The sequence below is a fragment of the Podarcis filfolensis genome (assembly GCF_964270895.1).
Source record: "Podarcis filfolensis genome assembly, chromosome: 7".
NCBI lineage: Eukaryota > Metazoa > Chordata > Lepidosauria > Squamata > Lacertidae > Podarcis > Podarcis filfolensis.
Window position 1 is genome coordinate 53919512 of NC_139603.1, and position 14979 is coordinate 53934490.

Genomic DNA, 14979 nt, shown 5'->3' on the forward strand with positions numbered 1-14979 from the left:
CAGGAAAAAGCTAAAGGAGTCAGAACCAGTAGCATTAAAAAAAAAAATCCCATTTTTTCCAGCTAAAGAAGCACAGTATGTAATTTCTTTCTGGGATCAGAAGTAAGGGCAGATAAGGAGTTTTAGCTAATTGTGGTAGGAAACCATCTCTCCAGATCCTAAGGCATATGCAACTGGCTCCCCAGCAAAGGATAGGGAGGAAATTACTGTCTCCTTGCATATTGAACCTTGAGTATGAAACCCAGAATGCTCACCCAGACCCTGCTCTGCAGTGTTCAGCCAAAATGCATGTACCAGGCCTAAGAGGACCTATGCAAGTCCTACCAGGCATGCCACCATGGCAGGTCCTCCAAGGGCACCCTTAACACAATAATGCCTCAGTAAACCTAATCTTTCTCTCCACAACTTTCTCTACTGTACAGACTCAATGTGGTAGGAGCAAACAAGCCACACCACTGCCCAATGACAATGTAATGCATCTTAACAATGTGAAATAAAGAAGGGAATCACAGGATAACCAAAGGATCAACCCCTGCACACCCACCAAAGTAAACTACTGCTCCTTCAAACAGGCAACCAAAAGCTGAAACTAGATGTGGGGAGGGAGGGGGTTCAGCAAGAATGAAAGCATAAAGCGCTTGGGGAGAACCAGCCATAAAAAACCATGTTCCAAAACTCCTTCCCTTTAGCCATCAGACCCCCCACATGCTCCTTCCCTTAACCCCCTGCCTTTGGAAGTCCACTTCCCAAGACTTCCTTGAGAAAGGGGGGAAGTATGACACCCCCTGCAGGAACACCTAAGATATTGTCACACAATACAATACCCTAGAGTACCCTAGAAATGGCATCTGTGTTTGAAATGTCTTCTGTAAAACAACATCTCATTTAAGAGGCTGATGGTGCACAAGCCATAACTATATAGATGCACAGGAGGTAGAGCTCCAGAAACCCACTAAAGGGCAAGAAACTACAAGAAGGAAGCACCAGGAAGGAATGATTCATGGCTTCAATTGTCTCTACACAAATGCACAGAGTATGGGAAACAAGCAAGATGAATTGGAGTTTTTACTACAGGATGGCAAATATGACCTGGTAGGCATTAATGAAGCCTTGTGTGATGAGTCTCATGACTGGAATGTAGGAATTTAGGGGTATAACCTATTCAAAAGGAATGAACTAAACAGGAAGGGCTTATATTGAATGGATGTGTAAACTTGTGCAAAAATCCATGATCTGTAGGATGGAAAGCAGATTGAGAGTATATGGGTAAAAATTGTAGGAGACAGAACTACAGTAACCCTTACTGTGGGTGTCTGCTATAGGCCACCAAGACAGACTGAAGACTTGGATGATGCCTTCTTAGAGCAGATTAACAAACATTTAAAAAGGAGATATATAGTGCAGGCTACTCCCCATTTACATGGGGGTTACATTCTGAGGAACCACACATTGAAGTGAAATCATGTACAGTGGTACCTCCGTTTGCAGATGGGATCCGTTCCGGAGCCCTAGATGGGTTTCCACAACCGGAGGTGCCTGTTCTGCGCACACGTGATAGAGCGCTTCTGTGCATGCGCACGGTGCGATAGAGCGCTACTGCGCATGCACACGGGGCAAAAACCAGGAAATATCCTTCCGGGTTTGCCATGTGTGTATCCCGAAGGATACGTAATAAGAGGGGCACATAGGTAGAGGTACCACTGTATAATCGAAACACCACTAAAAGAGCCTGCAAACTCCCTGTGGCATTTGCCCATTCCTTGTGATTATATTTCTACAGAAGGGATGGAAATTGCTAATGTAAGATGGACTAATGAGAAAGCTCAGAGGCAGAGCCTACCCGGTTTTGAGGCTCAGGCCAGGGGTTTACCATGCGGAGATAAAGGAGTGAGGGTCAGACAGAGGCAGAAAAAGTAGAACACAGTGGTTGGACGGACTGAAAGACACAGATAGAACTGAGAGAGAAGAGTGTGACAGTGTAAGATGGTGCCACATCTAGTTAAGGGTGCGCATTTGAGAAACAGTTCTGAATATATTTAAAACTTGTTTGTTGTTCATTAAACTTTAATCTTCGTTGTTGACTTTACAACCTGACTGAGACTCAGTATTTCACCAGAAGATACCTGGTTGGTGGCAGCGGAAGAATAAAGCAGTGGTGTACAGGTCAATAGTCCGTGAAACGACCGGGGGCTCTGTACGATTGCCACACTCCCCCTTCCACACCCACTCCAAAAATGTGACATTTTGGGGTCATTTCTGGGTTTGGTGCAATGCATGGTTGCACACATATTGAAACTTGGCCTCAACAAGTTTAAGAATCAATAAGTTAAGGAAAGGGAATGCTGAGTGATGAACATAATGCACAAAAGTATATATAATGAAGCCTAGCTCTGGCTGTATAGATTGAGGAAGTCAGTGTGCAGAATACAATTTAGAACTGTAAGAGGAGAAAAACATTAGGAAAAAATTCTTACGTTTTTGTATTTCCAAGTATAGAGTTCACTTACTTTTTCAGCCAGCTCTGTGGCAGTTATATTTGGATCATATGGGATGGGTTCTCCAACATATGTCCTCAGTTTCACGGGAAGTCCTCCATAAATGGGAAGGAGTACACGTCGAGTTTTCTCATACAGCCATTTTGTCAGCCCTGTAAAAGAAAGTGACCGCATATCAAATTGGACCTTAGTTAGCATTCTGTTAAGCAATTGCAATCAATCCATCCCAAGGAGGAAGAGTTAAATAATATGAGTACTTGGGGAAAGATATGAAACATATTCAATCAGCTCTTCTCATCTCTTGGCAATTGGGATCATAAGTTGTACAACAGACTGCAAAATATGGTTTGTTTCCTGATCTGTTCCTGTCTATGTTGGGCTTCCTACCCCTCTTATAGATTATAGCTTTGCTTTAAATCTAATAGAAAACTAAACAAAGGCATATTTACTCAATACTGAGGCAGGCAGCACAGATAAGTGTCCATGGAATAAACTCTGCTAGTAAGTAGGAAACAGATAATTGGTTTTTTATAAAAGCATAGTCTATTATTAAAACGTATATTTCCTGAAACTGGATCTCTTGCTCAACCAAGAAACGTAAGATATTTAACTCACTTGTCTTTCCGAAGCTCCTGTATGTTTCACAACTGTTTTGTGTAAATATTGGGATGATGGGCTAGAAGAATGAAAGATGAAACAAAAATGAAAGAAAGGTGAGAACTGGATAATTACTCCGCCCTGACCACCCCACCTTTATTTTTGTTAAGGACAAAGAAGAATGCTTCACATCTGGGATTATTAGGAGAAGCAAGTCATAAATTATGCAATAGGCTTCAAAATATCTATTCAAATATCTCAGATGAAGAAACTTCACAAGTTGTTGCCCAGATTTTCAGGAACTGAAGAGTAAAAAAGGGGGCAAAGGCCATTTTTCTTATTATACGTTATTGATTTCAGTAGCTTTTTTGAAAAGCAGGGGTGGGAAATGCTTGGAACTCCAGATATCATTTGACTCCAAAACAGGATATTTGCCATCCTTAGCTATGGAGGATGCTAGATCAAAGCTGTCAACACAGTACATCATATCCAGGATAATTGTGAGGACAATGCAAATTGCCCAAAGATCACTCACCACTTTCGCCTCCAAAGCTAGCCGAGCGAAACCTGTGCGGTTACCCCACATTAAGCTGTAGTCAGTACTAAAGCTTGCTTCTCTAGCTCCACCAGGTGCAATGCCCAGTAAATGGCCTTTCTTCAGAATTTCCACACATTCAGCATTTGTGAAATCTCTCAATAAGGTAACATCATAAAACGTCTTCAGCCCTAAAAAAGTAAGCCCCAAACAGAAAAATGCATTTTACATAACTCTTATTGAGGAAATAGTGTGGATACTATACAAGTGTCATACAAGTGTCATTATTCCAAAGATATCGCTCATTTACGGATCAACTAGGATTTCATGGAAGGGGGACTTTATGCTAGTTCCCCTTTTGTTCACATGTTCTGGCAATAGCTTTTTTTTTTTTGGAAAGCACACAGAGTGAGATTGCGTGGTGAGGTGAGCACATTTTGGGCAAGTGTTCCTCAAGTTAAGTCTGTAGTACAACAGATTGATATTCTAGTTTGCATCATGATAAAAATACAGCCCATGGTGCCTTGCTGGATAATACAAGTCTTTTTTTTTTTTTTTCAAGTCTTCAATCCCTATAGGCTGCATGGGTTTTGGATACAGTGGACATTCACACATAGACAGATACAGAGAGACAGAGACAGAGAGAGAGAGAGAGAGAGAGAGAGAGAGAGAGAGAGAGAGAGAGAGAGAGAGAGAGGAACCTGCTGGTGGAAACCTGCCTCCACCAGCAGCAGCCCATCTTTTCACCCAGACAGGGGGTTAGATGCTCTATTAATTTACCCAGTGGAATGCCCCCCAACAAAGCTCTCTGTGCTACTGGGCCTGTTTCGGCTCTGACCTCACTTCTTTTGCTTTATTTTTAAATTTGACCTATGTTTCCTGGGGTGGCTGATGTTTGATGATGGGGGGGCAGTGGAGGACCATGAACACTGTGTAGCAAGGATGCCACATGTGTTTGCTTGCAGTGTCACATGGGGGCATAAAAGCTGTGCGTGGGAGAGCTTGATTGACCATTTTTTAATGGGTTGGGGTTGCTATGAGAGCCGTGGGCATGTATGTGGGCTTCTGCTCTTTTCCTTAGCTGTAGCTCCCACCCCATCCCAAGTGGTATATGAATACAGTGGACTTTTTCGCAGGTGGTTTACTAGTGAACAGGCTCCCAAACAGGATTTCATTCTTTGCATTGGTCTTCACAGTAAGACATATCCATCTTTATTAGTGATTGATTGAGGGGGTCATCAAGTTGGGGACCCAGGTTTTTTTACACCTTGTTCTATTCTGGCATTAAAGGCAGCAGCAATTATTATATGAAAACCTGTAGACGTAGTGGAGAAATCCAATGACACATATCCAGATTCCCCCCATTTTTTCATCCCTGAGGAAGAATGTAGACAATTGTATAAGAAAGCATGAAATTTCTTTATGGAAGCCTTGAGATTACTGGAGTAAAAAATGGCATTCTTGTAGACGTTTTGAGGTCAGTTAATGTTCACCTGCAATCACAGTTTAGGCCAATATCACTATTAAACTGTGATTACAAACTCTTTGCCAATATATTGACACGCAGGCTTAAAGAAGCCATCAGAAAAATCATTCATCCACACCAGATGGTTTCTCCCAGGAAGACAAATTTCGGGAAATACCAGAAACATTGTCAATATTTTGGAATATCTAGAAACTAAAAGTGATAAAAAGGCAGCCTTGTTATTACTTGATGCGGAGAAGGCCTTTGACAATGTTTCCTGGTATTTTATGAAAAAACAGACAGAAATAAAGGGACTAGGAGTAAAATTTAGAAATGGAGTTGAAGCAATATACCACCAACAAAGAGCTAGGCTTCTAATAACATAATAACATAATATAAATCTGGGCAAGAAAATATAGACAATATAAGCAATATAATGAGAATGATTGGTAGTTTTACATTTTAATTTGTTATTTAATTGTAATATATTGTATTTTTCGTTTCTTTCTTTTTTCCTTTTTTTTTTACCCTTTTCTTTACTTGTATTGCTTTTGCTTTGTATGATTGTTATCTATGTATATATGTATGTGTGGGATATTAATAAAGATTTATTTTTAAAAATTTAAAAAGTTCACCTGCAATCTGTGATCAAGGGCTAAAAGACATGCCTTACTGCAGAGATTGGCAAACTAAGGCCCGGTGCCCAGATGCGGCCCCCAGGCTCGTAAACCCGGCCCACAGACCCTGCCACCTGCTTGGTCAGTCCCCGCACACTACGAATGCCTCGCCGCATGGGGGTTGGCTTCCATGGTTCTGGCATGGCTTCTGGGCGGGCGGCAATGCTGCTACGGCTTTGGATTGGCTGCTGGAAGTTCCTGCAGCCAATTCGAAGCCTTGCCACTCGCAGCTGAGGTAAACCCGGTGCAGCCGTGAACAGAGAGGCCGGCGGGCGGGCGGGAGGTCTTGGCCGTGCCATGGGCATCGTGATGGGCGTGTTGCGGGGCGTCAGTTGGAGCTTGGCGCACCAAGGTACAGTGGTACCTCAGGTTAAGAACTTAATTCGTTCTGGAGGTCTGTTCTTAACCTGAAACTGTTCTTAATCTGAAGCACCACTTTAGCTAATGGGGCCTCCTGCTGCCCCTGTGCCGCCGCTGCATGATTTCTGTTCTCATCCTGAAGCAAAGTTCTTAACCCGAGGTACTACTTCCGGGTTAGCAGAGTCTGTAACCTGAAGCGTATGTAACCTGAAGCGTATGTAACCCGAGGTACCACTGTATAACCTGATAAGATTTATTCAAAAACCTCACAAAATTATAGATTGCATTTCCTCATAACATCAAAGCAACTCCTTAAAGTACTGACGAAGATAATATGGAATAATAATGTAGAATTGTGGTGGGTGGTGATACTAGCCCCAAGGAATGATTTTGTACTGGGAATGTGCTGCTACTGAAATGTACTGGGAATGTGTTGCAACTGAAGTTATTCAACCCCCATTGTAAATTCATTTGGATGATGTAGACCAAGCATAGGCAAACTCGGCCCTCCAGAAGTTTTGAGACTACAGTTCCCATCATCCCTGACCACTGGTCCTGTTAGCTAGGGATGATGGGAGTTGTAGTCCTAAAACATCTGGAGGGCCGAGCTTGCCTATGCCTGATGTAGACCTTTGCAGTATGAAGTTTAGAGGCCAATATAATATTGACAGAGCCATGCTCGGCCTTGCATTGGGTCATTTGGCTTGCCATTCACATCGGTTTGTGCTCGTCAAGTCACGTGCCCAAGATTCTAGGAACAAGGGGGACATATTCCTTCCAGTCCTTTACTCTGAGGCAATGTTGCCTGTAAACATGGCCAGGAAAGGGGAGTGATCTGTTTTCTCCTGCCTAACTGTATTTTGATTTGGCTAGTTTAACTTGATTTAAAGATCCTTTAGACCGTTATACTTAATAAATATGACATTTTCTTCATAATACTGTGCCCTGAGTCTTCCTTCTGGTGTGTTTTCTGTTAAAAAATGCCCTGAAGAAAGAAATTGGAAATAATTATTCATCCTTCGTTCAATCTGTTTAATTTCAGGGGCTTGGTGAGAAATAACCTTCCCCTCCACTAACTTACTTTTTCACCTGCTGCTGCTATTTTATTTATCTGTGGTTTTTTCCTGCTTGCCTGATACACTGTTTTATAGATTAGAGCATTGCTTTATGTCATATTTAACACATGTTCAATGTAAGAATACATAATTTAAATATAAATAAATTACCTGGGATCCCATACAGGGCATGATCAATTACTGAATGGCACAGCCTCCCTGTCTCTGTAAAAACTTTTGTCACAAATAAGGTATAGCCGACAAGAACAATTGAGTGATGATAAATAACAATCACTGGTCCTTTAGGGAGATGTTCCATGCCATAAATTTCATAACCTGAAAATAAAATGAAACAAATAATATTACTTTGTTGAAAGGTAAATAAAATATAAAAAAAAATTACTGGAGAAAATCAATGTGGTTCAAAAAACTGAAATTTAGGTAAAAAGCTCTGCTATATCCTTCAGCTTTCTAGATACTAGGCTGTCATCCACACGTAACAGGACTTTCTCTGTGGTCCTCCCAGAATTAATGGCGGGAAGGGGAATTTCTCCTCTCATGGAATGTTCCTTCCATGCTTTCTTCCAGGCGCAGTCTTTGATTGAGCTATTTTCTGTTTTAATCTAATTTTAGCTTTATGCATTATTATGATAAATGTTTTGGAGATTTTTAAATTTTATTTTAAGGGCAGTATTACCCTTCTGCACAGGATTGTTTTGGGAAAGAGCTATCCAAGGCCTGGAGTACATTTATCCCCTCTCCCTAAGAGCTCCAACTTCAGGCATCTTCAGACCATTTTCGGAATCACTTACCAAGCTGTTTCCATGACAGATGCACCCCTAATCATGTCATAAGTAGTTACAGGGTCTCATGCTTATGGCCCAGACTTGGTTTTAGTAGTGTATTTTGGATTTGTACATCAACTCCTAAAGAAATAAATGTCCTCTAGGAAGCATTCAGAATATAGGAAGAGTCCTGCTGATCAGGCCAAAGGCCTCTATAGTCCACCATCCTGTTTCCCGCATTGTCCCTCTAAAGTAGTAGCCATCACCACATCCTGTGCTGGCAAATTCCAACGTTTATGTTTCAGAGCTACCTTGTGGTTTATCATGCTCAGGAAAATCGCACCTACAAAGTCCCACTATACAATGTTATATTAATCACATTGGCTGTGTACCCACTGCACACTTAAAGCCAATCCCTCTCCCTTTCCACAATCCATGAAACTATTTTCAAAGGGTTTGCTAATTGTGTCTCTGTGAGGTGTAAACAACATTCTCCAGGTTTCTTTTGGAGAGGAGGCATGCTTTAAATGTGATTAAATGTATGGTGTTTATGCAGCCACCAACTGACCCTTCTTGATTTCATACCTCATAAAAAGTTTTTTTCCTTTATCATTGTTTATTACATATATAAATACCCATGCCTGTGTTTTGATCCTTATGGCAACTATTGTTCCAGTGCTTCAAACCTGAAATTCTGATGCTCAGTCCTATGAAATTATATTGGCTCATAAATTGGAATTATTGGTATGAAAGAAACATGTACTCACCATGCAATATCTTTCCAACTAGCTCTACAAATCGAGCCAAAGCATGCCTTGGCTTGTCCCAAAATTTGCTATAAAAATCATTTCCTTGGTGGTTATTCATCTTCTTGTAAGCATTGAAGCAAAATGAGATAGCACAGCCAACAAAATAAAAATATAACCAATATGAATAAATCAAAATCGGAAGCAGGAATAACCACAGAGGGTGAACCACAAAGCTCAGGTATTCTTCCAAATAAGTAAAACTAATCCAGCTCATGGTTTCCTGATCTGAAGCACGAAGCGTATGCCAATGAAACAAATGAATCAAGTGAGCTTTTCCTCAGTTTTGATGCTTCCCCCCCACTGTTTACCTGGAAAACAGAAAATGCAGTACATCAGTTTGAACTGTCACCCCAGAGCATTCATAGTTACATGAAATCACATGCTATTTAATATTTTCTTAGTTTTTCCCACAGTAACTAGCCAAGTAGACATATTGTTTTTCCAACATTCATCGTGGGGGGTGTACAAAATTAGTAATGTATGATCATCATTTATTTGTTTGTAAAGCAGGCTGGTTTCATTTCACAGCTGAAGTGTTAAGGTCTTCTAGATTGAGAGCTCTAGCACTTGCAGGACTTTGTTAGCCACTGGAATTTGCACTTGCTGTGTGGAGTTTGCCTCAGCAAGTAAAAGTGGTACTTCGGGTTACAGACACTTCAGGTTACAGACGCTTCAGGTTACACTCTGCTAACCCAGAAATAGTACCTCGGGTTAAGAACTTTGCTTCAGGATGAGAACAGAAATAGCACCACGGCGGCACAGCGACAGCAGGAGGCCCCATTAGCTAAAGTTAAGAACAGTTTCAGGTTAAGAACGGACCTCCAGAACAAATTAAGTTCTTAACCTGAGGTACCACTGTACTTTATAAGCCGAAACGCTCTCTTGTCTTCAGAGAGTGAAGACTTCTTGTAACAACTGCAAAGAATGTGTATATATAGTGTGTGTCTTTTTGCCCCCGAAGTAAGAGCTCTCTCTGCTACACAGTTGTTTCCTACATTGAACCTAACCGCTTGACTGAACTTCTGCAGCGCGAACACAACAGTCAACAAGGAGGGTGGGGAGAATGGGGAGCTGAAGTTTGGAATCACATTGGGATACACTACAAAGTGCCTCTTTCTGGGGATGTGATGTGGGATAGCCAGGTGAGAGCCAATGCTGTTGGATTCTACCTCTGGAAACCAAACCCTACCTAATATCACTGCCTCTAGAACTTCTTTCCACATGGGTAATGGGGGACCATGCCATAATATTCATTCACCGTATATTTATCTACAAATTACTAAATCACCTGAAAACCTGTTAGCATCACATACAGTCATAACTTGTGTTAAAGTCGCTTCAAGTTGAGCGTTTTGAGGTTGTGTTCCGCGGTGACCTGGAAGTAACGGAACGGGTTACTTCCGGGTTTCGCCGCTCGCGCATGCGCATGCGCAGACGCTCAAAATGACGTCACACGCACACGCAGAAGCGGCAAATCACAGACTGTGGAGACGCTGGTTGCGTTCTGCTCAGGATGCGAACGGGGCTCCGGAACGGATCCCGTTCGCATCCAGAGGTACCACTGTAGCTGAATTGCATATTTCTAATTCCCCTCTATTTTCACTACATCTTACAACTAAATAGTATGATAAAATTGGCAAAGGGGGGAGGATGTGTCATGTGACAAAGGTATTTGAGAGCAGAAGCCGTAAAGGAAGAAGATAAGGAGTCTAGAAATGTTGTGAAATGCTGAAAGCTGTAGAATCATTTAGCATGCTGAATCACTGTGACTTATCTTGAGGATGACTCATTCTCTGTATAAATATTGTATCTGCTTGCAGGCAGACTCAGTGTGTGTGTGTGTGTGTGTGTGTGTGTGTGTGTGTGTGTGTGTCAGTGTGTGTGGTGGATCCTGTGCTCTGCCAAGCCTGTGCTCAATGGAAACTCTGTGTATGCTCTGAAGCTAGTTTAATCTTCTGTTCATTATGCTGTTATTTGCAAATAAGTTTATTTTAACTCAGTAAAGCTTTTATTCTTTTACTGAAGAAGACTCTGCATTATTATGTAAATTTCTGCTTCTCAAAAACTCAAAAATTCAAAATTCAAAAACCATAAGAGCTCAAGCTCCTCTCTTTGCGCAGCTATGAAAAACCAAATTTCACCTTACAGGAACTGAGAATTAACACAACTAATAGCACATTTGCTAAGGTAAGAAGAGACTGCTTGGTTGAGATTCCTGCATTGCAGGGCATTGACTAGATTATTCTTTGAGCCCCTTCCAACTCTACATTTCTATCAATCTATGGACTTTTTTTTTTTTTACTTACATTCCTGGTAAGTCTAAATTGCCTTGGCTTCAGTCACCATTCTGTAGAAGCACCAGAAGTCCTGCCAGGTGCACTTTTTCATAAGCTAATTTCCAGGTGTAATGAGGCACATCCGTTTCTGTAGTGGCTTGAAGAGACTGTGATGGGTGGTGCCATTTGTATGAAGAGATGAAGCATTGTGAAAATGAGGGAAGGCTTAGGGCGCTGGCTGCTTGGAGGTTGTGGCCATTTGTAATCAAACATGAAATAGGGAGTCACACCTGCAATAGCATTCCTATGGCACAATAACATATTGGGTCATAGAGTAAAGGAAGGCATTGTGACAAGTGTGTTCTCTCCCTTTCATGGTAGTCTCTCCCTTCCAGTCAGGTACAATATGTATGTTGTGTAATACACAACCTGAACAACATGTTCTGTTGCAATATTGAATCCTAGTGCATAAGTGAAAGCTCTTTCATTGGCATGTGACTCTTTAATTCTACAGCAAATGAGGATTTCGTTAACACTACTGGGTTTGAATACCAAATCTCAAGTAATCATCCTCAGAAATCAAGTCTACTCCAATAAACTTGACCAGTCACTTGTGCTCCAGGCATTTTCTGAGATCTCCAATACCATCTGTTTGATCACTGAAATTAAATCCTGCCATGCTGATTTTACTGCAGGCAGCTTGTCAAAAAGCTTCTTCAGGAGTTGCCCCTGCAGTATGCATTGCTTGATCAGGAGCAAAAAAGTTCCAGGTTGACATGCTTTGACATCAAAGGGTCTCTGGTATTCGGTACATGTTCAGTATTGTCAGGTGGAGGCGAAAGAAGTTCAGCATGCATTTGTCAATTGTCAGAGCAATGTTTGCATACACATATGATGGTCTGTTTTACTCTCTTTTCGAGAAGAGAGGTATTCCTTGTAACAGAGAAGTAGTATTTTCCTGTATTAAGTGTGATTTGTCAACAGGGGAGAAATAATGTGATAGCTTGCCTTGTTTAATTTGTTTGACATGATTAGTTTATTCTAACTTTCTCTTTTGCAATCTTCTAATGATTATTATTATTCACTCCCCCCTTACAATCCTTTATCACCAGCTTTTCAAGATTTCTGAGCATTAATAAAGCATTTCACCTTCCTTATCCGCAAAAATGCTGTGTCATGCAGTACTTTGTCTGCGATTCAGTCACAAACACATTAAAAACAAATTTCCATGGGATGTAAAAGGCAAATAGAACTGGAACAATCTTCCCTCGTCACTTCATGAATCACTTGAAGAAGAGTTAAAACCAATTAAAACTCATTAAAATCACTTAAAACCTACTAAAAGGCAGATAAAAACCACAGGCTTTCCAGAGAGAAATTGTTAAGTTGTGGGTTGACATAGCAGACGACACAGCGATTTCTCCAAAGCAGCTCTTTATTTTGTAAGCTGGAACAGAACTAAGCTGGTGAGCTCAGTCAGCCTGCTTATATAGAGCTCCAGAACAATGTAACTGTTGCCATTTTCTAAAACTATCCAGTCACTGAACGTCACTTTCAATCCTTCATTTGCATAACTATCTACAGTATCCCCCTGCTGACCCAGGATGAGAACTTCAGTACATAACACCCCTCCCCACCGAGATAAGGCGTTAGTTACAATCGTAATGGTTTCCTTATATACAGCACTACACGTAATGGTTCAATTAGGCACAAAAGCATATCGGTTACATTTCCCATACTTAGACCAACAGTGATACATGTCCAACAACATAGTCCTTTAAATAAGTTGGGCGCTTGGAAACTCTGCCAGACCGCCGGGGACTGGTAGCCAATTCTGGGGGGCCACACAATTCTTGCTGAGGCTGTGGTGCGACCCTAGGTGGCGTTGAAACCAAATCCCTTGGATCCGCTGCTGTGGGTGGAGCCTCCGCAAGTGGAGTGGTCTGAGCCTGTGGTAAGTCTGGCAGACCCTCTGAAGCGGCTTGGTTCGGCTCCACACTGGCAGTTTGCGAGGGAGGTGTAGGTGGAGCCTCGCCATCTGTAAGTGTCTCTTCTGGAGCCACGAGCGCAGTTGGGGGCACCACGGTAGTGTCCAAGTCCCCAACCCTGCGCCTAAGCTGGTCTATGTGCCGGCGCCACAAGCGTCCATCTTCGAGTGCCACCTGGTACAAGCGAGGTCCAGTGACTCCCACTACTGTGGCTGGCACCCAAGGAATGTCCCCCACATAGTTCCGGGCAAACACCTGGTTTCCTGGAACAAATGACCGTGGTGCGTTGGCACAGCCTGGGGGTTTGGCAATGGCAAAGTCCGGGTGCAGCCGGTCGAGCGGTGACCTGAGGCGGCGGCCCATAAGCAGTTCAGCAGGACTCCGCCCTGTGGCCGCATGAGGGGTGATGTGTTGCACGAACAAGTATTTGGCGACCCGCTCATGCCAGTCTCCCCGGTCCAGGCGCACCAGTGCCTCTTTTGCCGAGCGCACCATTCTCTCCGCTTGCCCGTTGCTGGATGGATGAAATGGTGCCGTTAGGGCATGGCGGATGCCCAGTCCCAAAAGATACCGCTCAAAAGTGCCTGATGTGAATTGAGGTCCGTTGTCAGAGACAAGGACATCAGGACACCCATGCGTCGCAAACAGGCCTCACAGCACCTGGATGACGGCCTCGGTAGTGGTGGAGGGCATCAGGGCCACCTCCAGCCATTTGGAATAGGCGTCCACTACCATAAAGGTCCGGTCGTGAAAGGGGCTGCCCAGATCGATGTGCACCCTCGACCAGGGTGTCTTTGGTGTCTCCCAGGTGTGTCCCTTAGCTGCCGGTGGTGCAGGCCTCGATTCTTGGCGCGCTTGACAGGCGGACACCCAGGCAGTGATGGCATCGTCCATGTTAGGCCACCAGACATAACACCAAGCCAACGCCTTCATTTTGACAATTCCCATATGGCCAACGTGTAGAGCCTCCAGGACGTGTTGACGGAGTCTTTGGGGAATCACGACGCGGTCTCCCCACAGCAGATAGCCGCGATGAGCCGAGAGTTCATGTTGTCTGGTTGCGAAGGGCTGGAACTCCGATGCAAAAGGCCCTTGTGGCCACCCCCTCCACACCCAGTTGAGCACACGGCTGATGGTGCGATCCTGGGCAGATGCGGAGGCCACAGTGGCAGCCGATACAGGCGCTGCTGGAAGATCCTCAATCAGGAGGAGCGATGAAGCAGGAATCGGGTCTTCCACAAACGCTGGAAGAGGGCAACGGCTGAGGGCGTCGGCATGGCCCATCGATTTCCCCGGGCGATGGACAAGCCGGTAGTGGTAGGCAGCCAGGAAAACAGTCCATCGCAGCATGCGCGGCGAGAGGACCGGTGGAGTTGGACGATCACTGGCGAGGAGGCCCAGGAGCAGCTTGTGGTCAGTGATGAGGTCAAAAGTCCTGCCATAGAGGTATTCATGGAACCTCTTCACTCCAGCCACAAGTGCCAGTGCCTCCTTGCCGAGCTGGCTGTAATTCTGTTCCGTCGGAGATAGTGTCCTGGAAAAGTAGGTGAGCGGTACTTCTCTTCCGTCTGGAAAACGGTGACTAAGGACAGCACCGATGCCAAAAGGTGAGGCGTCGCAGGCAAGGACCAGCGGCCTGGATTCACTGTACTGTACCAGCACACTGTCCGATGAAAGGAGAGCCTTGACAGCGTTGAAGGCAGCCGTCTCCCAATGACCCCAGGACCAAGGTGTCTTTGTGCTGAGGAGTCGATGAAGAGGCTCAACCACCGTGGCTTTGTGGGGCAGGAACATGTTATAAAAGTTCAGCAGCCCCAGGAACGCCTGCAACTCCGTCTTGTTCTTTGGGATGGGGGCCTGCTGGATAGCGCGGATCTTGGATGTGGTCGGATGAAGGCCGGAGGCTTCGATAAGATAGCCCAGGAACTCTACCTGTG

General features: G+C 43.7%; 1 protein-coding gene across 1 annotated transcript in view; it reads right to left on the reverse strand.

Moving 5' to 3' along the window:
* Positions 1 to 14979, reverse strand: part of LOC310767384 (uncharacterized protein) — a 69917-nt gene that overhangs the window by 32890 nt on the left and 22048 nt on the right. Inside the window, exons 2-5 of the mRNA XM_083624254.1 lie at positions 7356 to 7520; positions 3628 to 3818; positions 3111 to 3171; positions 2508 to 2647 (exon numbers count right to left, since the gene is read on the reverse strand). Of these exons, the coding sequence (XP_083480380.1) occupies positions 2508 to 2647; positions 3111 to 3171; positions 3628 to 3818; positions 7356 to 7520 (557 nt within the window). The remainder of the gene's footprint in view (positions 1 to 2507; positions 2648 to 3110; positions 3172 to 3627; positions 3819 to 7355; positions 7521 to 14979) is intronic.